This window comes from Monodon monoceros, unplaced genomic scaffold (genome assembly GCF_005190385.1).
Source record: "Monodon monoceros isolate NGI ecotype Baffin Bay Population unplaced genomic scaffold, NGI_Narwhal_1 Super_Scaffold_2, whole genome shotgun sequence".
Taxonomy (NCBI): Eukaryota; Metazoa; Chordata; class Mammalia; order Artiodactyla; family Monodontidae; genus Monodon; species Monodon monoceros.
In genome coordinates this window covers 14146242-14172270 of record NW_021703776.1, presented here as the reverse complement: position 1 = coordinate 14172270, position 26029 = coordinate 14146242, and the positions used below count along the sequence as shown (strand labels likewise).

General features: G+C 40.3%; 1 protein-coding gene across 2 annotated transcripts in view; it reads right to left on the bottom strand.

The window, feature by feature from the left end:
• The window catches only part of AMPH (amphiphysin), a 187154-nt gene that overhangs the window by 80582 nt on the left and 80543 nt on the right, over positions 1-26029 (bottom strand). Inside the window, exons 2-4 of one of the 2 annotated variants that reach the window (XM_029233264.1) lie at positions 22566-22646; positions 2579-2633; positions 47-141 (exon numbers count right to left, since the gene is read on the bottom strand). In XM_029233264.1, coding sequence (XP_029089097.1) covers positions 47-141; positions 2579-2633; positions 22566-22646 — 231 coding nt within the window. Of the gene's footprint in view, positions 1-46; positions 142-2578; positions 2634-22561; positions 22647-26029 lie in introns of both variants that reach the window. The other variant, XM_029233265.1, reaches the window with a different exon arrangement.

The following is a 26029-nucleotide window of genomic DNA, read 5'->3' as shown; positions in this document are numbered from 1 at the left end:
ACAGAAGTCACCCTGGGGCCTCTCACGTGCTGTGACCAGCTCTCACCTCGCCAACCATTTTCACGTCTTCGCGCCCATACCAGTCGGGCTCATAGACTTCATGCAGCGACTCGGTGAGCTTCATGGAAGCCTCTTGCATGCCTAGCATTGGAGAAAAACAACTCCTGTTAGAGAGAGGCAGGTGAGGAGTCTCTTCCTCCTTTCCCTACTTTTCAAAGTGAGAGGAAAAATCTTGAATACTTGCTAATTGTTTAAGGAAAACCTGGGCAGGCACAATTGCTCTTTGCACCTGTAGTCCTGATTCTGATCACAGTGTGCATTTTCTAGTATTTTTAGGATAAAGATACATTCTGGGTCTTGAAAAAATCAACAAGGTGTTCTAGTCTAAAAGCACCAATAATAATATGTCCTATTATGTGTGCTGTCACTTGCTAAATGGCATGAAACCGTAAATGTATGGGACACCTAGAATACTTACTATAAAACTAAAGAGTTCTAAAACAACTAATACCAAATGACTTTAAATATTAGAAATAAAGCATTTGGCGGGGGGGAAGCAGATAGAAGCAAAATCTATAGGATTTTCAGGCATCACTGAAAGGGCTTTAAGTGGCCTAAAAATTTTCAAAAGAAACAAGAAGTTGTTCTTTTTCCAATATTACTAAAAGCTTATACATACAGTTTTAAGTCAGAACTCTCAGAAAGCTTAGCGTTCTTAAGTCTATGGGTATTTTCAGAATTTTCGTTAAGGTACAATTTGGTATGTTACAGAAATATGGTTATTAATAATAGGAAATATAAAAAGTTTCCCAGTGCAACATGGTGATACAAAGTATCATGAAGTCTTTTCCAGACTCCCTCTGCCCCTCCTTCAAAACACGGAGGGTAAAGTGTGGATTGCCGTGGAGACAGCTCAGGGCTGGGGACAAAACAAGGTGGAGTCTTTGGCTGGTGACTTGGAGAAGCGCCTCTTTGGCACCAGACTCTCCCTCACAGCTGGAAGGTGAGACCTGACCGAGGTGGTGTCCTGGTCTTTGTCACTAGGGGATATGAAAAGGGGCTGGATAGAAGGAGAGGAGAGAAAAACCATAGCGCTGCCATTAAAAATAAAAGACACATAAACTTAATGCCAATGAATCAAAGAGGGAAATTTTTTTGTTAAACTGAAAGCTGCAACACTCTAGACTCACCCACATGCTTGCTGAATTTAAGACAGTCAGTTCTGGGTTCAACAATGAGAGAAAAGGACAAAATAAAAGAAGATGGCTGAGGAGTTTGAGGTTTTTGAGCACAAGATGCCTGTTCTCCTTGCTTGGCCCTTGCAATAAACCTTTCTCTGCTCTACAAAATAAAATAAAAAATGAAAAGATGATGTCTGAAATGATCAAAGTATACCCTCAAAGAGTCACACAATGGAATATTACTCAGCCACAAAAAAGAATGAAATAATACCATTTGCAGCAACATGGATGGACTTAGAGATTATCATACTAAGTGAAGTAAGTCAGACAGAGAATTTCATATGGTATCACTTATAAAATGATACCAATGAATTTATTTACAAAACAGAAATAGACTCATAGACATAGAAAACAAACTTATGGTTACCAAAGGGGAAAAGGGTCGGGGAGGGATAAATTAGGAGTTTGGGATTAAAATACACACACTACTAAATATAAAATAGGACCTACTGTAGAGCACAGGGAACTATACTCAATATCTTATAATAACCTATAATGGAAAAGAATCTAAAAAAAGTATATTTATATATATTATATATATAAAGTATATATATATTTATATATATATCGCTTTGCTGTACCCCTGAAACTAACACATTGTAAATCAACTATATATCAATACCAATTTTAAAAAAATAAAATAAAATACTAGTCCCACCCCACAAATCTCTCCCCACTAATCTCAAAATCTGCCTTATCATCCATCACATCCGTGGTTGTACTTGGATCGGACTCAGTGCAGGGGGCTGGACAGCGGCCGGCCGGCAGAGATGGAGCACACACCCCGATCACTCTCCCTGCCCTCCGTCACCAGCCTCATTTCTTTGCCTTGAATATCCCGAGACTAGAAACCAATGCCAGAGCCTCTCTGTCCCCCTACAGTGGCAGGGCTGCAGGTGCAGCTGGTCCCCACAAGTCACAGGCAGTCCAGGACCATGCTTCCTGCTAACCCTGCTACCATCCCTCGCCCCCTCCAGCTAGAAGGCTTGTGTGTAAGTCTGTGAGCATCCAGCTCTTGGGACATCCTCTCCCCTGGGATGAAATCAGCTGCAAGGTCTCAAGCTCACTCTATCTAACAACTCTTCCTAGAAAGCTGTAGGACGTGGGAGGCACTTATTCCTAGTTTCCAGCATAAGGGCAGACACATTTGTTCCTTGTATATTCTGATTATCATTTCAATGGGAATTGGGGAGTGGGTGGAAAGGAACACCTGTGCTCGAGTACCCATCCTGCCAGAAAGCCAAATGGCTGTATAATTAACACTCAATCTTGTTACTCTTGAATTCCAAGAACAACCCATGCTTGGTAACATGCAGTAAACAACTCATACACGTTACCTTTGATAGCTGCTAAATATCCTCGGAGTTCTCGCTGAAGTCTGGTACCCTCTGCCTGAAAACACACAAACACAGAGATGCTAAGCATCTTGTCTGTATCTTGCATGCAAACATGTACAAAGCAATAAGTCTCGAGTTATTTTCGCCAGGAGCTCTTTCTTGAAAGAACATAAATATGTGGACACAGACTAAACAAGATGCCCATCACTCTAGATATTTACAAAGATTTTACTCAGCCTAAAAAGGAAAAGGAGAGGGACTTCCCTGGTGATCCAGTGGGTTAGACTCCACACTCCCAATGTAGGGGGCCCGGGTTTGATCTCTGGTCGGGTAACTAGATCCCGCATGCATGCCGCAACTAAGACCCGGCACAGCCAAAAATAAATAAATAAATATTTTTAAAGAAAGAAAAGAAAAGGAGAAGGCAAGTAAGACTTTGCTTAGAAACTGTGACCCACCATACAGCAGTTCAATACATTCAAGAGCTACTAAGTCTCTAAATTTTGACATGTAGGTTACAATGGTTGGAAACTGATCACCACTGTTCACTGTTTAATATGGTAGCTACTAGCCCCAAGTGGAAAGAGATTTAGTGCCCAAAAACATATATATCTCATTAATATATTCTACACTGACTGTATATTAATACAATATTTTGGATATACTGAGTTAGATAAACTATATTGACTCATTTCATCTCTTTCTTTTCATTTTTTAAAAATTAAAGTATAGGGCTTCCCTGGTGGCGCGGTGGTTGAGAGTCTGCCTGCCGATGCAGGGGACGTGGGTTCGTGCCCCAGTCCGGGAAGATCCCACATGCCGCGGAGCGGCTGGGCCCGTGAGCCATGGCCGCTGAGCCTGTGCGTCCGGAGCCTGTGCTCCGCAACGGGAGAGGCCACAACAGTGAGAGGCCCGTGTACCGAAAAAAAACAAAAATTAAAGTATAGTTGATTTATAATACTGTTAGTTTCAGGTGTACAGCATCTTTCACTTTTTAAAATACATTAGAAAATTTTAAATTATGAATGTGGTTTGCATTGTGTTTCTATTGGACATCACCAAATTAGAGAAATTGTTCAATTGTAAATGTTGGCCCATGAACATTTGTTTTGGTTTGGATTGCACTTAGAAACTCTAAGACTCTGAGAGTAGGATTAGATTTTAGTCCGGAGTTACCCCAGGAAATGTTGATGGTAGCGTGGAGAAGTGAAGCAGTTAAGGAAAGAGAGCCAATGCAGGGTGCATTAGCAAGCAAGCTTCTGCAGTGGGCAGCCCCACCTTAACCCCGCTGGGGAACTCTGGGAGACAGACTCAAACACCCTATAGACATCCTAACCGAGGGGCAAGGGAGCTGGGGCATTTATGCATCAACTCCTGCCAATCATTGGCTGAGGGCTGCTTCTGGGGGACATTAATTCTCCATTATGTCCATGTAGGGGCAGATAGGTCTCAGGAACCACAGAAAGCCCTCGGGCAAAGAGCTCTGATGCTGGAAGCTGTAAGTCAGTCTAGTGGGCTCAGAAAAGGTAGGTGCTAGGGGCATACAGCTGGGCACCTACAGTGTTGCCTATGATACTGGAACTGAACACATTAAAAATATATGAATTTTAATTGCATGATCATTTAACAAAAGTGAAGACAGCTAGCATACAGAATGACTCCACCTTGAAGATTAATACTATAGCAACTGTTTTATAACTATAACTTGATAGTTAAGAATACACCCACTAATATAGCAACTATAATAGTCACATTCAATTCAACGAGCATTTGTTAGTATTTACCAAAAAGGGAGAGGGGATGAAGGCAAAAAAACTTATGTTCCTTCAGGGACTTCCCTGGTGGTCCAGTGGTAAAGAATCCACCCTGTAACGCAGGGAATGCAGGCTCGATCCCTGGTCAGGGAACTAAGATCTCACGTGCTGCGGGGCAACTAAGCCTGCACGCCACAACTACTGAGCTTGCGCGCCTCAACTAGAGAGCCTGCGTGCCACAAACTACAGAGCCCACATGCCCTGGAGACTGCACGCCACAACTACAGAGCGCACGTGCCCTGGAGCGTGTGTGCCACAACTAGAGAAGGGAAAACCTTCAGGCCACAACTAGAGAGAAGCCTGCACGCCACAATGAAAGATCCCGCATGCCCCAACTAAGACCCGATGCAGCCAAAAACAAATAAATTAATTTAAAAAAAAAGAAAACTAAACTGTTAAAAAAAAGTCTTTCAATAAATTATAATCTAGTAGAGGAACTAAAATATCTATACGAAAAATGGCATTGCAAAGCAGATTATACTTAACTCTGAAACACCATCCAAACACAATGCAAAGCCAAAATGCCCAGCACATTTAAAATTAGATAGTGATTAATACAAATAAACTCTGGGGGCTTCCCTGGTGGTCCAGTGGCTAAGGCTCTGCGCTCCCAATGCAGGGGGCCCAGGTTCGATCCCTCGCCAGGGACCTAGATCCCACATGCTGCAACTAAAGAGTCTGCATGCCACAACTACAGATCCCAAATGCCTCAACTAAGACCCGGCACAGCCAAATAAATAAAAATAAATATTAAAAAAAATACAAACAAACTTTGAAAAGAAGTGTTTAAGACTATGCTGGACTCCAAAATAAATTCTGGAAGAGAATATTTTCCTATATCTTATAGTGCAGGTATAGTGACATTATTTCTATAAAGTCTATGTAAAGCTCAGGTGAGGTTTTCTTTACCTGCCTTAAGCTCAGGCTTTTTTTTGCAACTCTGTAAATCCAGGTACCACCAGATGAAAGCTTAGGGTTAATTCATTTGTTGGCTTCAACCAGAATGGTGCTATACAGAATGGCAAAACAGAAATCATCAGAGTTCTAAACAACTGACTCCCTTTCTTGTGGCTCGGCGTGGCTTAAAATCAAAACTAAGTTTCCTTTGCCTTGCTGAGCCATTCAGAAATGCAGTGTGAAAGCAAACTACTACAAGCTGGATTAAAATAAAACTAACCATAGTGGATTTCCAAAACATCAAAGTATAGTGTAAAACTGTAGGCAAAGAATAAGGAGAATGAAGAAAAACGCTAATGATAAACACTTGGGCACAGGTAGAAGATATGAAGGATCCAGAGAAGAAACAGGTAGAATCAGGCCAAGGTCTCCAACACGAACAGGAAAAGAATTTGGGGAAAAAGGAAGTCAGTCTTTCCCCTATTGATGATCTATTTTGGGACAGATACTGTGTAAGATTCTGAGTATATAAAAAGCTGAAAAGACATTGTTTGGGGAGATTTTATTATTGTCACATCTACACTGCATCTCCCTACCAGATCTGTTTTGGGGGGAGGATTATACTTCCTGCCCCATCAACATCAAGCTTGGTTGTGGGACTTGGCTAATGAAATGTGAGTGGAAGAGCCATGTGCTACTTCTGAGCAGAAGATGTAAGAGCCGTCACACACTCCGACCATTTCCTTTCCCTCTACCATGCACCCCATAATGTTCCAGATAGGGGTTGCTTCTCCAGCCTGGATCTCACAGTGAAGGGAAGATGAAATGGGCAGCTATCGTGCACATTTTCAGGAGCGAGAAACAAACCTGTTCTTAAAAGCCACCAAGGTATTGCTCCCACAGCATGATCTACCCTAAACAGCCTAATACAATGGTTCACCATCAAGAGTAGAAATGCAGAAAGACAGAGTAGCCTGAAATCTAACAACAAGCCGGTGGAGTTACTGAGCAGAAGAGCATTAAAGGCACTTACAGAAACATTTCAGAAAGGAAATCAAATTGGAAAGATGACGGACAAAGTGGGTGATTTAGCAAATGGGAGCCTGAGTGGTGGCCAAGTGATTGAAAAGAGGTAGAATGGTACTGAGAGAGGACAGCAGGCCACAATCATTTGTCCCAACAGACGGCAGATAATTTAGAGAGAATAATATGTGAAATCAGACATGTGATTTACCCAGACAGATCTAGATCCAGACCGATCTAAAGCCTACAGCCCTGAAAGGGGTAATTAGGAGGGTTTGACTCCCCTAAGGCCACGTTTTTCAAAATAGGTAAGTGTAGACCTTAGAGGTACTTAATGATTTGTCTAGCACACTTACAGCCACAAAATAAACCTAAAACATCTCGCTGGAATATCAATTTATTGAGATTGGAGGGGGACAAATGGAGAAACCATTATTTTACCACCACTAAGCCACCTGTTAGGATGTAAAATGAAAAGCTGCATAGAGATGAAACAGAACTTCACAGATGTCTCCTGTTTTCAGATGTCTGCTTTAAGACTCTGCTCTACTACTGCTCCTGCCCCTTCCCTGGAAAAGTGCAAGAAGCACTTAGCGCAGGCAGGGCTCACATCTCACCCAGAGGGATGCTTTCCCCTCAGGAAGTAATACAGAGCCAACCACAGTAACTGATGGTTTTGAGTTACCCCGATTGCCCAGAGTACCTGGAAACAACAAAAGAGTAGGGTGGAAAGGCATTCTTTTCCCAAATACTTACGAAATAAAGCACGTCAAATTAAGCCCACAATTAAGTCATTGTCTTTTCTTTCAAGAAAAGTACAAGAAAGAGAAGGAAATATTCGGGCTCCAATCTATACACTGCATTCATCTAGCCCAAGGGGAATAATAAACATTTTAAAAAATAAAATAAGCATCCCAGAAGAAATGTTTAGATATTATAAGAGTGACAGAAAATTCAAATTATATAATAATGGCTTAAATTCATGAGTTCAATTTAGCCAGATAAACTGGAGGCTAACTTAAATAACTTTATTCTTTTCCAATTATTAAAATTCTTAATTTGCCCCATGAGTATTAAGGTTCATAAAGCATTCGGTAATGACCATATTGAATTTCGTATAAAATTCTGCCTGAATCAAGCAAAAGCCTCTGGAAAGAAATTTTTCACCTATAATATGCCACACAGTAGCTCTGCACAAAACCTATTGCATAATAAAATTTACTTAACATCATTACTCTATGTGAATCACAAGTAAGTTTTAAATGAGAAATAACTTCTTATAGCACTGCTCGCATTTCACTGAATCTAAAGTTCGTTCCAAATTCCTCTGAAAATTACCATTTCAGTAATTCAGACTTGAATTGTGTATTGTGCATGTGCGTATGCAGAAAAAAGACTGAAAATTCCACAACGTTGAGAATTTTCCCTTCAATTTCTTAATGTCATTCTCTACAGTATAAAATTATTATTCCAACTCCTGGTCACACTCTCCTCAGGACTTATGGGCAAGTGAGTCTATTATAATTAAGTTATCTGCATTGCCTACTAATACTTCTCTTTGGAAAATATCTAAGAAGGATTCACTGCCCACAATATCCCTTGACCTGGCATATAGTATAATAACGTGCCCCTGGTGTTAGTCAGAGGTTCTTTATTTTTTCAATTGCATCATTTATCAGTGTCAGGAGCCGCTGCCTCTCAAGCCTAGACGGTCCCCCAGGCCTGGCTTTCTTTCCACACAGCCCAAGGGAGTGGCTTGCTTCTCCTTCCTCATTAAAGCTACCCCCAAACACCCCCTCCCTTGTGTGTCATGCCCTTACAGGGCTGGGGAGAAGGAAACCGTCTCCCCAGTCTTCTGTTTCCTGGATGTTCTGGAAAACAAGCCAGGGTCATTTCGGGTTTCATCATGAAGATATCCAAAATGAATAGGCAAGATGGACCTAGAGATTGTCATACTGAGTGAAGTAAGTCAGACAAAGAGAAATACCGTATGCGGAATCTAAAAGAAATGATACAAATGGAGAAATGATACAAATGAACGTATTTACAAAACAGAAACGGACTCACAGACTTAGTGAATGAACTTACGGTTACCAGTGGGGGAAGGGTGGAGGGAAGGGATAGTTAGGGAGTTTGGGATTGACATGTACACACTGCTATATTTAAAAAGGATAATCAACAAGGACCTACTGTATAGCACAGGGAATTCTTCTCAATGTTATGTGGCAGCTTAGATGGGAGGGGAGCCCTGGGGGAGAATGGATACATGTATATGTATGAGTGAGTCTCTTTGCTGTGCACCTGAAACTATTGCAACATTGTTAACTGGCTATACTCCAATATGAAATTAACAAAATTTTTAAATTAATAGGCAAGCAAAAAGTCTTCATGGTTTTAAAACCTTACAAAGGTCTGAGACTCACTGCCTCTAGTCAAAGAATCCCTTTATTCTCTTGCAGAGTGGTCTCTTGAAGCTGTTGCTTTCTTCCCCTAGTGCTGTGAGCACCTCTCCATGATACCTGCCTCTAAGGACTAGACTGAAGTTTAAAATCTAATTAAATAGCTGGAGAGAGAGTGAAACAGGCACACCACCATGGAAAGTTTCAAATATCTTTGTTACCCAATAGGAAGAAATCACATTCCATACCTAATTAAATGTGTTTCCAAATTGTTCTACATCAGATTGGTCCTCAGGAACACCAATTACTTAATTATTTGTTTATATGTCTTGGGGGGAGGGTGGGGCAGAGGAGGGGGTCAGTTCCCAGTTAGGCCTGGCTCCTGGGCAGCTCTCGCTGCTTAAGTCTCTCTTCAGCACCTAGGACAGCTCCCAGACACATCTTTGGTTCTCGAACATTTAAAGATTTAATCTATGTAGTGTCAAAGGACTAGCTATAAATGCTACCACATCAAGGTTTCCTACTGCACTCTAGTAATAAGTGCAAGGAAGAGTTACAGACAGATTTCCTGCAAGGTGAGCCTGGTTCCTGATAAGAGCTACCACAGACTGACACACAAGAAGAGTGTCTCAAAGTTCTACAGCTATGGCAAACTGTATCTGGGCATTGGGCTTAAAAACAGGGTTGCACCAAACTATGATGAATAACACTATGCACAAACTATGATGAAGATTAATGAGTCAAGTTGTTTATTGTTTAGGTACACTGAATTCTGAAACACTAAAAAGATATTAATATTGGTAAACACTTATGTCTAGGACAGCAGGAGCCAATACAGAGGTACGATTTTGTTAGCTTACCTTAGACCCAGTTACGCCTGCCCAAAAGAAAGAAACTGTACTGAGGCATTGATTTGAATTTGAGATACAACGCATAGAATGAATTGATAAATTTCTAAGGAACTAAACTCAGCACAGCAACCACTGCAAATTCAGAAGCACCATGCCCCATACTACCATGTGCATGACACCCGCGGTCAGGGGCATATACCACTGTGGCCCTGACTGTACTTGCAAAACCAAATCCAGTGCATTTTATTTGCAAGGCTATGCAGGTCTAGCCAAACACCTTAAGGCAATATGTATTTAATACCTAGTAAACAAGCAATGGCTTGTTGAATTGACTTGTTAAAATATGGTGAATGTAATTTATATTTATAGGTAACTGATTTATATTTATAGGTAACTTTGTTTTTAAAAAATGAAAGCAATACCCACAAGACAGAAAATTTTTTTATTAAATATCCTCTTTACCTAAGAAACTGGGTTGATGTTTTAAAAGGAGCCGAGGTAGAAGGCCAACAGTATTAACGGATGTATGAAACTTGGATCTGAAGAGATGTAACTTCAAAAACTGTGATTTCACAAAGGTAAGTACTATCAGCTTGCCTGTGATCATGAACCTATAGAAGTTTCCAGAGTTACATTATTATTTTTGGCCTTTACTGACATTCTTCTCTTGAAAAGGCTAAGTAACATATCAAAATTAAAACTGGCTCAATTTCTCAGAGTTCGGACAGGTTAACTCAATCTTGATGTTAGTATATTTTGTGATCATTTTTGAAGCTGAGAAGAAAATCAGATTATCAAGAAGATTAGATTTAATGGAGTTATTATCAGCAACTTGATGAACAGATGACTCGTAAGTCATAACGTCTGAATCCACTTATGATCAAAGACAACCTTAGGCTGCTCAACACTCCAGGCACTCTTGGTTTACTGAGAAATAGAGCTCTCCCTCTGATAAGCTCGGGTGCCGTTCAATTGGAAGATGAGAGTTTTTCAAAGGTAAAAGCAGCAGGGTCTTAGGCACGTACATTTTTTGCTTCCTTGCTTTGAGCTCCTTGTCGTAATAGGAGCCGTCATTAAGAACCTAGCACTGATTTCATAACACCATTTCTTTATTTTTAAAAATTTCTTTTGGCATATCTTCGTGCAAAAGATATAAGATAGAGAGGAGACTGGAGTGTATTTTGAAATCACATTTCTGGGCCGATGGCGGCAGCGAGTGGAACATGGAAGGGAGATAGACATCGAAGAGAACATCTCAGCTTCCACAGTTTTATCCAAGATTCATGGTCCAATTTCCAACTATCCTTGTCAGCAACTCCAAGCATACCTATGATCTGAAAACCAAGTCAAATACCTTCTGCCTTTCAACAAAACAAAATTAGAAAGCTAGCTAGTAATTACATGTACCATTTTCCCATATATTTCCCTTAAGCCAACTAACTTGTTTATAGGTGTCTATTCTGATCTTTTGGAAAAGCTAACCCACTGTGTGTGCAAGGGGATAGAACTACCTAATTAGAACTGTTAAACTCACCACCACAGGCAGGCTGGATATGACTTACAGATATGCTTTATGGCCTTTAGGCAATTGAGTTTGTGAGCCTTGAAAAGCCATCCCATTTTTTTTTCATTTCGTGTGTGTGTATGAAGAGGCTTGACTTATAAGCTGCACCAGAGACATTATATACATATCTTTCCAAGCTTTGCTTTAATTCCTAGAGCATAGTAATGAATATAGTGGGGAGGGGGGAAATGACCCCAAAATTAAGAGAAACGCCACAGGAGCCCCCCCTCAACAATGACTCTTCCTGTGACTTACTGTTCAGTGTCCCTTTCTGTGGGTATGGATACAACTCCATTTACAATATTCTATCATGGCCAAATTGGACAGGACTTAAAAGTATTAGAGAAACAACTGCTATGTCAAGTTACAGAGGTGCATTGATGAGTAGGAATGAAGTACGTACCTTGTCTATCATTATTCCAGACATAAAATAACAACTAGGATGCTTCTGAAACTGCCATTTATGATGTCTGTGTTAGCTTGTTAGGGCCACCGTAACAAAATACCAGAGACTGGGTGTCTTACATAACAGAAATGTATTTCCTCACAGTTGTGGAGGCTACAAGTCCAAGATCAAGGTGTTGGCAGGTTTGGTTTCCCCTGAGGCCTCTCTCCTTGCCTTGCAAACAAACAGCTGCTTTCTCGTGTCCTCACATGGCCTTTTTTCTGTATATGTGTGCATCCCAGTGTCTTTCTCTTTTCTTAGAAGGGCAACAGTCATGCTGGATTAGGACTCACCAATATGACTTCATTTGACCTTAATTACCTCTTTAATGGCCCTATCTTCAAAAACAGTCACATTGGGCTTCCCTGGTGGCGCAGTGGTTGAGAGTCCGCCTGCCGACGCAGGGGACACGGGTTCGTGCCCCGCTCCGGGAAGATCCCACGTGCCGCGGAGCGTCTGGGCCCGTGAGCCATGGCCGCTGAGCCTGCGCGTCCGGAGCCAGTGCTCCGCAACGGGAGAGGCCACAGCAGTGAGAGGCCCGCGTACCACACACACACACAAAAAAGTCACATTCTAACGGGTACCAGGGTTAGGACTTTAACATACAAACTTAGGAGGTACATAACTTCAGACCATAACAGTGATCTCAAAGCAAGCCTTTAATATAGCAATAAGTAACAAAGTAAAACACTTACTGAGGGCTCCCTTTGCTCCATACACTGTCCTATTAACTCATAATCCTCACAATACCTCTGAGATCAGCACACATTTACAAATGAGAAGACTGAGGAACAGAGGCTGAAAAGCTTGGCCAGAGGTCACAGAGCTAACAGACGGCAAGCCGGTACTGGAGCTGAGGTGGTCTGGATTATTTAGGCTCCGCAAACTCCCTCAAAAGCCCACATGTTTCACTGCCCTCTCCCACCTCTATGCCCTCAAACTGTAAAGGCACAGACGCCAGCAAATGATGGATGTGGCTACGTAAGAAAAATCAACTGTTAACCAATGAGGATGATTTAACTAAAGGAATCATTTTTTCTGTGCTCTCATGATATAGTTCTAATCTGTAAATAATGATACTGGCTGTTTACTTGTTTTTCTCAAAAGCTCATGATTCCTGAGTATACTCCATAGGATTCATAGAGCATAGGGGTTAAGTCGGTGGGCTCTGGGATCACACTGCCTGGCTTTAAAATCTGAGCTCTGCCACTTTTAACTGTGTAACCTTGGGCAAGTCACTTAACCTCTCTAGGCCTCTGATTCATCATTGGTAAAATGAAGTGATAATGGTATTCACTTACTAGGGCTATCACCAGCGTCAAAGGAGACAGTCCACGTAAATTATCAGCGGAGAACCAGGCACACAGTATGCATTCAATAAATGTTGGATGCACTATTATTATTCTACCTGATACCTTTTCAATGATAAACTGTGCAAAGAGCAGGTGTTTCGTAAATGCTTGACTGAACCAAGTTCTGCTACTTGTCATAGTACGAAGGAGTATCTTCATGAGGAATATACAAAACCTCCCCCAAACAACCCACTTGGGAATTGTGACTGCTTCCTTCTTTTTAATTTGTATTTCTAAGTCTCAAACACACATTTATGTTTTTCAGAAAGTTTTTTTGTACCTTTAAGTGTTTCAGCAACAGAGGATCCTAGAACCCATGGCAGTAATTTATGCAGATGTGTAAGAACCACTCAATAATGGATATGAGAAAAAAATCAAACGGACATGATAAATTACTGTGAGGAAAACAAGCAAGCATGAATACCCATGACCAACAGAGTAATCAAGCCCATTCCACAAATGAAAGCTTTTGTGACATATACTCAATTTTCTCGTATATAAAGCATAATTGCAATTATGAGTTGCTATGGAAATCAAGTGGGACAATGTTCAGAACACTTTATAAGTGTTAAAGCCCTACTTATGGAAAGTCTTAATAATAAAAATACTTCATCAGTGCTTTTGCCTAAGCCAGTCAGCTGTGGCTTGGAAATTTGTAAATTTTTTAAGCTCCGTGAAAGAGTCTTATAATTATCCGGGTTTAGGAACACAGTCAAAAGAAGGTACAATTAAGGAATGATGTGTATTACTATTCCACATACATGGAAATATATGTATTATCTTCACTATAGCAGTGAAATCTAAGGCTTGCATCCAAGTTGTTACTACCTTATGATGCTTCTTTAGAGGTACAAGTCAAACGGGTGACCCGATTCAGAAGTCTGGAATGGGACCCAGGAATCAAAATTTTAAAAGGCATCCAGATGATTCTACTGGTTATTTGGGAACCTCTGCTTTAATTTCTCACTGGGTCTATCATTTAATTGACACTGTGTGAATGGACACTCTCGTATGTGGCTCTAGTATGACATAGCCAAAAAGGCCCTTAAAAATACGTCCGGCTCCAGGTTTCATTCAGTCACCATCAGACATGCCTCCTAATGCACCTCCATCACTTAGACTATATCTTCAGCGCAAAGTTAGCAAGGGGCTTACAGGGTGACTTATGAGAGAGAATTGCAGGCAATTGCAGGGAATCAGTAATACTGACGCGAATCTGAAAATCAACTGCGGCTCATCTGTGCCGATGTTCACAACCATTCCACAGCCTCCTTAGGCTCGGATGAGAGAGATGCCTACTTCTCTGCATCACATTCTCAGAACAGTACAGTCAACCTGGGGATCATTTAGGGAGGGGCATCCAAACTAGATAATAAGTTGGCTTCACAAGGAGAAGTAGGAGATACATGGAATTGGTCTCTAAATGAATGCTGGGAAATGAGATACTAAATCTTCTCCAATGGGCATAGTTAACTAATGTAGTAAGGTAAAATACAATTAAAACAGGCAACAGAATAAGACAGATGAAAGGAAACCTTTTGAGCAATAACATGATGAGATTCCTCTAAAAGTGATTTCTTAAGTGGGGAACAGGCTCCATAGGAAGTGGCCCAAACAGTGATGCCTAGAACATCTGTAGCTTGACTGGATCGAATTTTAGTTAGGTTAAGCTTTTGATTTATATAGGTCATAAATGAAAAGATATTCTTGTGGTTGGAATGAAAGAAATAAGAACAAAGAGGATAAAAGATGGACAAGTTCTCCAACGAATATTTTTCTCTTTCTCCCATCCGGCACCATGGACAGCAACACCTGAATAGTCACAAGAAGTAGGCAGACTCATTTCCCTCCTTGAAAGCCAGTGAGCAAAAGAGAGGTTTAATGGGTGTGTCCGAAATGAATAAACAGAAGACTATAGAGAAATGCAGGCACATTTGAAGGGCAAGGACCAATACATTCTTTTGACACCTGCAGGTTTCTTCTCTCTGCTCCCTTCCACAGAAGTCAATTGTATTGGCAATCAATGGGTGATACTTACCAAAAAAAGGATTCTTAAGTCAAGACTATATATGCAAACCACATCTTTTCCACCAGAACAACGGTACAAAGAAGACTGGAAGTCTTAACTAGGGGCTTAGACCATTTTTCGTAAGAATACCAATTGGAGTGAGAGTATACTCTGCTAATGTTAAAGATGAAACTAGGATACCAAAATGCATTCTAATGATGGAAATATAGTAACATTATCTCAAGATTCTGTGTCTTTTTTCTACTACTTTATTTTTTAAAAGAAAGAAGACTTTGGCACACTAGACCACAAGCTTGACAAAGACAGAAACTATTCTGTCTGAACTATTTATCACTCTGTTTCCAATGCCTTATGCTTAGTAGACATTTAATTAGGTGTTGAGTCAGCCAAGAAATGCTTTTAATAGACACTTATTATTTGGCTTGTTATATATATATTGACCTGTTACCTTCGATGAAGTATCCAGCTCCTAGCTCAAGCCAATGTCTCCAGTTGTGTACTGGATCCCAACTCCTCTTTCTACTCAAGGACACAAGTCAGCTGTTCTCTCCCCTTTCTCTGGTGATTCATCGTATTTTCCTTCTGTACTAAATGAGTCCCATTAGTATACACATATTTCTGCCACCTTAGGAAAATGCTCTCTTGACGCCACTTCCTTCCCCAGCTACAGTCCTATTTATTTGCTCCCCTTTGAAGCAAAACTTGAAACTTACTGTCTCCAAGCCTCCTGATATATTTTACCTCACTCTATATATTCTCTATCTATTCGGTTTTGTCCCCCATAGCTCTCAGCATTTCTAGCAAACAGTATAATCTGCTTATTTTTATTAAAGTGTTTTATTTATTGTCTGTCCCCCTGTTTTGGAATGTAAGATCCACAGTGGTAGTAACCTTTGTCTGCTTGTTCTCTGAAGTTTCCCAAAGACCTAGAACCATTCCTGGAACATAGAAGACACTCAATAAATATAAAGAAAATGAATATTGAAATGGTTACATGCTATTGTTCTAAACATGCACCCACATGCTATCATCAATCAAATAACCGTGAAACTTCCTTAAAAGTTGATACCAAGAAGAAATACTTTAAATTTTGGAAAACACTGGCACACTAAGATGGTTTTCAGTATTACGGAATTCTCACAGAAACGTATAGCTAGCCAGAAACAGGAGTAAACTTTATTTCCAGAGATGCAGACGTATATGAATTCTCTTGTAGTATACTGTGCAATTATTGAGCTCAAACTTTAATGGAAACCAAGTATAAATGCAAGCAACAAGGCTCAACAATTCTCTCAGAAGTTGCTCAGAAGAAATTAACCATATCAATTAAATATATTAGTGCTCTATGGTCAAAATATTATCCAATCAGAGAAGAGTAAGCTTACTCTAACACGCAATTCATGAAAAAAAACCCCTACAAATTGAAGAATGTAACTGGGGTTCAAGGACTGAAAAACATCTTCTGCATTAATTAAAATTACTTATTACATTGTGAGTAAAAGTATGTAAAGCTCTCAGAAGATGGAAAATACCATACATGCCAGCTGATACATATGGAGTAGCATGGAACTAGGGCAGCTTCAGAACCCAGGGAGGGGACCAGAGCCTTGCTCTAGTCTCGATAATCCAGGTTAGAATCAAATCCAGGCCATGTGAGACACGCTCCAAAGGCTATTTTGCTGCCAAAAATTAGGATGAAAATGAGAAAGTAAATGACAATGAAGAGAAACGCGGACAATGAATGAGTGAGGAGGCATGGAAAATCCAAGATAAAGAGTGAGTACAGAGATAAGTGTGACAAGCAGGGATACATTTACTAATAAGCACCTATCAGGGGCAGAGGGCAGAGATTTTTTTTGTTTTTTTTTTTGGGCTGTGCTGGGTCTTTGCTGCTGTGCACGGGCTTTCTCTAGTTGCAGCAAGCAGGGGCTACTCTTCGTTGCGGTTTGCAGGCTTCGCATTGCAGTGGCTTCTCTTGTTGTGGAGCACAGGCTCTAGGCACGCGGGCTTCAGTAGTTGTGGCGCACGTGCTTCGTTGCTCCACGGCACGTGGGATCTTCCCAGCCAAACCCGTGCCCCCTGCATTGGCAGGCGGATTTTTTTAATGGCTGGGAAAGGATGCCTTCTTTTAAATATTTTATAACCTAATGAGGACATAGACGCACATCTAAAATAACTGTCATATAAGAAAACTGGAACAAGAGCTTTTGGATGAATTACAAAAAAATGTACACTGGAGGATACAGAGAAAGAGAGAGGCTGGCTGAGGGGACTGGAAAGACGTCAGGTAAGAAATATCTTGTAAGTTGACCTTAAGCAAAGGTAGGGCTTCAACAGATGGAGATGGCAGGTCAGGCAAGGATAGTTCAATCATAAGGAAGCACCCGCAGTGGAGAAGGTGGAAGAAGAAATTGGAAGCAAGCAGTCCAGTCCCTAAATACCACCACAGGCATAGGAACAACCAGCCATCCCCTTTCACATCATGGTTATCTGTGTTAAAAAGAAATAGTTCTAGGATATCTGTTAGGACTATCTGCTCAAGGAAATTACAAAATTTTTCAGAATGTAAATGTGATTTGCCATAAATAAAAATTTTATCCACACATTAACACACCGTGGGAATATATCCTGTATTTATGTTGTTTTTTCAAACTTCTATTCTGTAATTTTTAATTATTTATATACGTATGTCCTATAAAGTGTCGTGAAACTGCTTACAAAAATTCAAGCACTAGTCAACACCTCTTCCATCCCAGAAATAAAAACGTGCTCTAGGAACATGCTCCAAATGATCATTTCTGCCACTAGTTCAGCTTCAAGTTTAACAAATGTTTTAAAGTTTATGTTCAAAGCACTAGATTCTGTGCAGAGAAAAAGATGAAAGCGGCCACATGGGACCCCTGTGCAGAGGAGAGATCAGTATGAAGACATGACTCCAGCTTTCAGACACTGGATTATCCTAATAATGAGAATCAATGGCTCTGGATCCTCCCCACTGGAGAGCATTTCAAGGTCCCGATATTTCTTTCCTTCTTCATCTGTGTTATACCAATTAGGCCGTTACCTCATGGTGGGCATGGAGAGAAGCAGCAGAGCTACACTGTATGGTATTTCAAGGGGGGACTAAAAAGCCGTGGAGACGTGAGCAGAAGTGAGGCTCCCTTCTCCTTCATATGAGAAGTTCTCAGACCACACCTCCATTAGGGTGCCCATATCTCTACTCGCTGAAATGTGATCAAAGCTGGTTATCTGAGCCCCACCAGCCCCTGGGTTATCCTGTTGTAATCTGCACACTGGCCATAAGCATGGCATTTTCGTGGGCAAGTTTATGAGCAGGAAGGAGAGGGAGAAGCCAAGGACCTTCCTTTTACTTTGGGACCTTCTCTGGGCTCATTAACAGACCCATCAGCAAGCATCCAGGTGAACTGAAGTGAAAGCAGCCGATGTTCACACCAGTCACTTCTGCTACTTGTTAGCAGCTCTGGTAAAAGAGGAAATATAGAAAGGGACAAAACAAACCCTCTGGGGAGGAAACGGTGAAGTCAGGTCTCATTCTTCTGGCTGGATGTCTCCAACCCTTGCTTTCCTTACCACTCGTCACCACGGAAAACCCTGAGCTCTTGGGGGAGGGGTCACTCTATCCTCCTTTGCTGGACCCTCCTCTCCCCCTCCTCCCTGTCCTGACTGGGTGTTCATGGACCACAAAATCCACAGCAACGGGGAGTGCAGTAGACAATGCAATGAGAGCATATGCACAGACCCTGCATCCATGCTCTCCGGCTAATGCAAATCAAATAACTTTTAGGAAGAGGTCTGGGATCAAAAAGAGAATTTGGGGCTGGAACAAGATAAAAGCTAATCCTCAAGCTCAAGTGCAAACAAAGACCCGTCTGCTACCTCTGTTTCCACCACGAAGAAGCAGGGAATATATCAATTACTATAAGGACTCTTCTGATTTTCTTAAAGGAAATTTAAAAGCAAGATCATCAGAGCCCCAAATGCTTGAATACTTTCTAGAACATTCTAGTGGTCTACTTTTCTTAACATTCTTTTTTTTTTTTTTTTTTTTTTTTTTTCTTTTTGGCCGCACTGTGCAGCATGCAGGATCTTAGTTCCCTGACCAGGGATTGAACCCATGCCCCCTGCATTGGGAGCATGGAGTCTTAACCAATGGACTGCCAGGGAAGTCCTAGTGGTCTACTTTTAGAATCTTTTGATTAAGTACTAATTTAGTATGGTCAGATGACTCTAATATACTGCACAAATCCAAATAAAGTTCATTTTATACTATAAATAGTATTTTTGTTGGATTTGAAATACATATACACAGAAAAAAATATGAAATCTAGATTTCCTAGGTCAATGTCTTTAGCGTATGTCACCTTAAGAGAATGCCTTCTGCCTTTAGAGTAATGATTCACATTAATACAAAAAATAATAAGCCTTGTAGAGGTCACCACAATCTTGGTAGATCCTTCATCCTTGGTTAATGTTTCTACATAGCATAAAAGCATATGCAACAAATGGGAATTGGTCACCAATACATACTGCGGGTTAAAAAGACAGTTTTCCTTCTACAGAGTATTACTAAATTCAGTCTTCAGCTATTCTTCCCAACCTTTAATATGTTTCTATAGAAGATTAGTAAACCTCTCTCCTCACCTTCCTCCCACCTCCTCCTTTTTTCCTTCTCTCGCTTTAATATACAGCCAAGGTTAAAGTTCCCTCCCTCCTCATGGCAGTAAAATGACTATAAATTTACTCTTTCTGATTAAATCAAAAAAATATCAAAATGAGCATGTGCAAATGCAAGATGATTTTCATGTGAGAATATTTTCAAAGGGAACCAAAGAGGGTCAGGAGACTCCCTGAGAAATACTATTTTTACATTTCCGTTCTATTTGTTTTACTCTTATCAAGCAGAATTGCTTGTGCAAGTTTCCCCAAATGTTTAAGTTTTACCTGCATTATGAAATCTGCTAACGATCTTGACAGAACTAAGGTGTTGATCTTCAAGAATGACAGTATACTACTGGCTCCATAACATTTGAAAATGTATACAGTGAAAAGAGTAAGCAGCAGAGCATTTGATGATTTAGCCAGCTGCACTTCTCTCTAATACCTTAGACAAAAACAATCCTCACCTTGTTCAGTCAACAAAGTCCAAAAAAGAACAATAAAAATTCCCCATAAGGGGCATCCCTGGTGGTGCACTGGTTAAGAATCCTCCTGCCAATGCAGGGGACACAGTTTCGAGCCCTAGTCCGGGAAGATCCCACATGCCGCGGAGCAACTAAGCCCGTGCGCCACAGCTACTGAGCCTGCGCTCTAGAGCCCGCGAGCCACAACTACTGAAGGCCGGGCACCACAACTAATGAAGCCCACACACCTAGAGCCCGTGCTCCACAACAAGAGTAGCCACAGCAACGGGAAGCCCATGCACCACAACGAAAAGTAGCCCGCGCTCGCCGCAACTAGAGAAAGCCCACGCACAGCAACCAAGACCCAACACGGCCAAAAATAAATAAATAAAATAAATAAATTTATATTTTTAAAAAATTCCCCATAATTGGAAAATGCAAAGTACTACCTTATCATGAATGCATTCCTGAACTTGATGCTTCCCAAGGTTAGCCTTCTGGGGTGCTAAAATATCATAATGCCGTAAAAGTGATTGAGAAAAAAAATCTAACAGCAAAGAACTAATTAGCTCCACAGGGACACACCGGACAGGAAGACTGGTTTCAAAGGATAGAGGGTAAATCCTCAAGTAGGGAAATCTGTAAACGTGAGTCACTTCTTCTATCCAAAGCCAATCCCTTCAAGCAGACACTGGGGACTGCCCTGCAAAGTAACAAGGGCACTGATTGACAAGTTTCTCTGTGGGAAGTTGCTGCCATCCAAGTCAATGATCTGCACGAGTGCTATCCTAGTGTATGAGAAAGTGCAAGAGAACTCACCAAATGAGAACATCAGGAGATGTGGAGAATCTGTTCTCCTGGAGGAGACTGGGGGGCAACTTAGTCTATGAGCCGACGTCCAACATTTCTCTAGGAATTCTCTTTTCTACCGTCATAAATCCAAAGCTCTCTATAATACTCAGTGATCTGGACATGATCTAGTTTTCCATCTATCACCGGTTTCTTCTCCAACTCCCCTCTCTCTTTTCTCATTTTCAGATAGAACGAGATCAGTGTTATTCATAATAAATTGAGTTCCTATCTGTCCAAACCTTAGTCTTGGGACGAAATTGGAGACATTCAGCAATGTGTTTTGGTGGAGACTAGTCTACCGGGCTCTACCTGCTGGATTTTATATCCCCTGTTGGTAAGGAAAAGAAACAGCATGTTACAAAACAGCCAGAACGCTGATACACAAATGGAAACAAGAAACCTCCAGGATCAGGGATCTGCAAACAGAAGCAAAGGCAGTGACATAAAACCTACGTTGGGGGCTTCCCTGGTGGCGCAGTGGTTGAGAGTCCGCCTGCCGATGCAGGGGACGCGGGTTCGTGACCCGGCCCGGGAAGCTCCCACATGCCGCGGAGCGGCTGGGCCCGTGAGCCATGGCCGCTGAGCTTGCGCGTCCGGAGCCTGCGCTCCGCAACGGGAGAGGCCACAACGGTGAGAGGCCCGCGTACCGCAAAAAAAAAAAAAAAAAAAATTGTGAAAACCTACGTTGATCTTCCATTGCTGGCTGTCATCCCTGAGGCCACAATTTCCTCTGTGGACACTTGTGGCTCCAATGACAACAGGAAAATAAACCCATGTCCTCACATTTTCCCTGTGTCCAAACCTTATTTTCCAGAGTTTGCTGGCCCAGCCTACCTCTAGAATGATCTCCAGATTTGAAGCTTCTAATCTAAGAGACCCCGGCGTTTATCTTCCCTCTCCCTGACCCTCACGCATGGTCTCTAAAGATGATATGCCAGCCATTCATCAAGCCTTAGAAATATAAACAAATAATTTTAAAAAGTTTGTTTCTTTATTCATATGTCTGTTAAACACGTAGCACCCTATTAAAGGAACAAATATCACAAACTGTGTTCTTCAACCTTTTTTTTCATTATTGCCTCCCCTGAGGAAACTTTTTAGACCTTTTTTTCCTAATTATACCCCCATGAAATGTTAATACCACAGATATACCATGTCTACTTATGTGAAGTATTCCCATAAAAAGAATATGATAGTTTTCATCCACCAATAACCAATTTTCTCCCTCTTGGGAGATATACTCTCTATTGAAAATGCGTGATCTTAAAGCTGCAGCAATTGAAATAATTTTGTCAGAAGTATTTAATTACTGCTAATACTCAGTGGAAGATAAATCACCAAAAAGATCACCTTTCCTTTAGATCAGTAATCTGTATTGAAGAGCTCCAGAGAAGCAAAGTCTTCATCTCCTGAGATTCTAAAACACAAATCTTCTTCCCGCAGTGCCTACTACCTCTTTGCCTCGCACAGAAAAAGTCTACAGAATTAACCATTGTTCCCCTCAAGTTAATGCCAAGCCCAATGAAGAAGATCTTTCTTCAACCTCAAGGTATTTTATTTACGCACTAAAACACAAAGCCAACCCATTTCCCACTCCAGAAATGAGATAAATATACTTGCCTCTTGCCGTTTGAAGTTCTGCACATATTCTTCAAACTGTTCATCTTTTGTCTCATCAGCTTTCCCAAGCTTCTGAAGGACCTGGTTTGTGGATAAAACAAAATGGTTCAATTTAATAATGTTCTCAGGGTGGGATAGGGTCGGTGGGAGGGAGACATAAGAGGGAGGAGATATGGGGATACATGTATAGGTATAGCTGATTCACTTTGTTATAAAGCAGAAACTAACACACCAATGTAAAGCAATTATACTCCAATAAAGATGTTAAAAAAATAATAATGTTTTCAAACAAAAAGCAGAGCAAGGCTGTTGTTTTGCTCTTCTGAGGAGTCGTCTCTCTTAGCACAGCTAGTTTTCTGTTCTGTAAGCATCTTGGCTTAGTGGCTTTGGAGTTGAACAGACCTGGATTTTAATCACAGTCCTACCACGCGCAGGCTGCATGACCTTGAGGAAGTGTCACGCTATAGCATTCATTTATGCACATGTTTTTTCTCCAGTAGGCTGTAAGACTTAAAGCCAAAAGCTATGCCTTGTCCTTTTGTCCAAAGCATGTGGCACGATGCTTGATGCATAACAGTTGCTCAATTTTTTGTTAAACGGTGAATCAAAGTTATTTGAGGAAAGTACTAGCCTACTTCATAGGGATGGACTTAGAATTACTGGAGCCACAGGCACATGGTAAATTCTCCCCCACCATCTCCTGACACTCTCTTCAATTCAATAAATGTTCAAAGAGGCCCTGGGATACACAAAGCCCATGCTAAGAACTGGTCATCCAGAAATAGATATATGAATAAAATAAGGCCCCAGGGCTTAACCTTAAGCTTATGATCTAATGGGGTAGACAAGGCAAGTTCACAAATAACAAATCAAAGACAATCTGTAATAAGCAAGATGAGTGGATTGTAAGGCGTTAGAAGCAATATCCCCTTAGAGCTGAGCTCTTCAGGGAATCCTGGTGGGGATTCTTCAAAACATGCTGGAATCCAGCAATCCCACTCCTGTGCATATATTCAGAGAAAATTATAATTTGAAAGGATACATGCACCCCGATGTTCATAGCAGCACTATTTCCAACAGCCAAGACGTGGAAGCAACCTAAATGTCCATCGACAGATGGATGGATAAAAAGATGTGGTACAACATACCAGCAGCTCACTTAACCTCTCTGAGTATATTTCTTCATCAGTAAAATGAAGATAATAATAGTAAAAAAGAAAAAAAAAGATGTGGTACATACATACAGTGGAATACTACTCAGCCATAAAAAAGAATGAAATAATGCCATTTGCAGCAACATGGATGGACCTAGAGATTATCATACTAAGTGAAGTCAGTCAGACAGAGAAAGACAAACACATATAGTACCACTTACATGGGGAATCTAAAATACGACACGAGTATGAAGTTATTTACGAAACAGACTCAGACACAGAAAACAAACTTATGGTTACTAAAGGGGAAAGGGGGTGGGGGAGGGATAAATTAGAAGTTTGGAATTAGCAGATACAAACTACTATATAAAAGAGATAAATAACAAGGTCCTACTGTATAGCACGGGAACTATATTCAATACCCTGTAATAAATCACAGTGGAAAAGAATATGTATATATATATATATATATACATATACACACATATATATACACACACACGTATATAACTGAATCACCTTCCTGTACACCAGAAACTAACACAACGTTGTAAATCAACCATACTTCGAATTTAAAACTATCCTGGCAATTCCTGCAGACAGGAACGTGGCAGAGTGCATTCCAGTTAAGGAAGCAGCCTAAGCAAAGACCACTGGAAGAATCATGATGGACTGTGAACTGGACATGAGTGGCTCTGTTTTCCTAGAGCACAGGACTGGGCATCAGAAGAAGTAGTTCTTAGCGATACAGCAGAAAGTTACTTGGGACGGAGCAAAAGGCCCCTGAGAGTCATGATCGGGTACACTATTCAAGATTCCCATATCTAGTATCTAAAACACCAACTTATTTAAGAATTTATAAAAACGCCATAAATGTTGCCTTCTCAGAATACATACACCCTACGGCATTACCAAATATGTTTTTCCAAAACATAACCATTTGGACATTAAAACATACACTCATACAAAGCACTTTCTATGGCTGGGTTTTACATCAGCTTGTGCTAATTTGTTTCCTTAAAGATATAATCTTGTACAAATTGATAACTTCCTTAGACTCAGTTTAGAATGTTTTAACTAAACCCAAGTATCAAAGTATTTACCCAACAAGTCAGAGTCCATGCAGATTCCTTCAAGAAATAAATTTTCTTTGGAGGTAAATAGTAATTATTCTAAGTATATAAGTAAAAAATGATTATTTTATTCTATTCTAAAACTAACTGTTTATAATATATGCTAGTATTCCTTCCTTTGGCATTACTAAACAAAGATTTTTTAAAACAATAAAACTGTATACAGACTCACATATATTACCAATTACTCAACTTCATTCAATTTCATGTCCCAAACCAACATCATATATGAATAATAGAAAAGATATATTATTTCTCATTGCAAATTTATTATTTAAACAAAGCTGGATGTATCCAGTAACATAACTATTCAAAGGACAAATAATCACTCTATTAACTAATAATCTTTTCTCACTTAAGAGTCTCTGTGAAAGACAGAAGAGAAAACACTAATTTTTGAAAGAACTGGGCATTGTAACTAGGGAATAAGTTGATAAGCGTAAGAAACATGATCAAATATATATATGAACTATTTTAAAGTTAACAGAGGTTATTCCTGGATGGTAAGATTCAGAGTGATTATTATTTTTTTCTTTATAATTTGCTACATTTTCCATAATTTCCTCTATGGTTATATGTTACTAAAGTAATCAGGAAAAATCATAAAGATAAGTAACAGGAGTTTATCATACTGATATCTGGTATATAAGAGATTTATGTATTAGATTCTAGTACAAGCAAGTAGATTGTTAGTAACTAGTTGAAAGACTCTCCTCAAAAGATATAGATGAGTGAATTAATATCAACCGGAAGAAAGGTTTCCAGAGGCAGCCCTTGGGGACCTATACCTGATTCAGTGATTCATGTGTAAGGAGAGGGTATCAATGGTACTTACTTCACAGTATTGTGTGAAACTACCAAAGATACACATGGAAAGGCTGAGCTTTGATGCCTAGCATATAATTAATGCTCAATAAATATCTACTATTATTATAGGTATTATTATCTAACACTATCGAATAATTTATCAATGGCCTAAACTTATACTGACAAAAAGTTGGGGAGGATATTGGATATGTTATATGATGAGAATGAGGACTCACAAAAGAAAGCTTCCCTAACAAGTTGAAATTCAACAGGGATAAAATGTAGGTCAAAATATAATTGTCCAAGTGCCAGATTTATGTATTCAACTTTCAACTACAATGAGACAGGATGGATGTTAAGAATACATGGT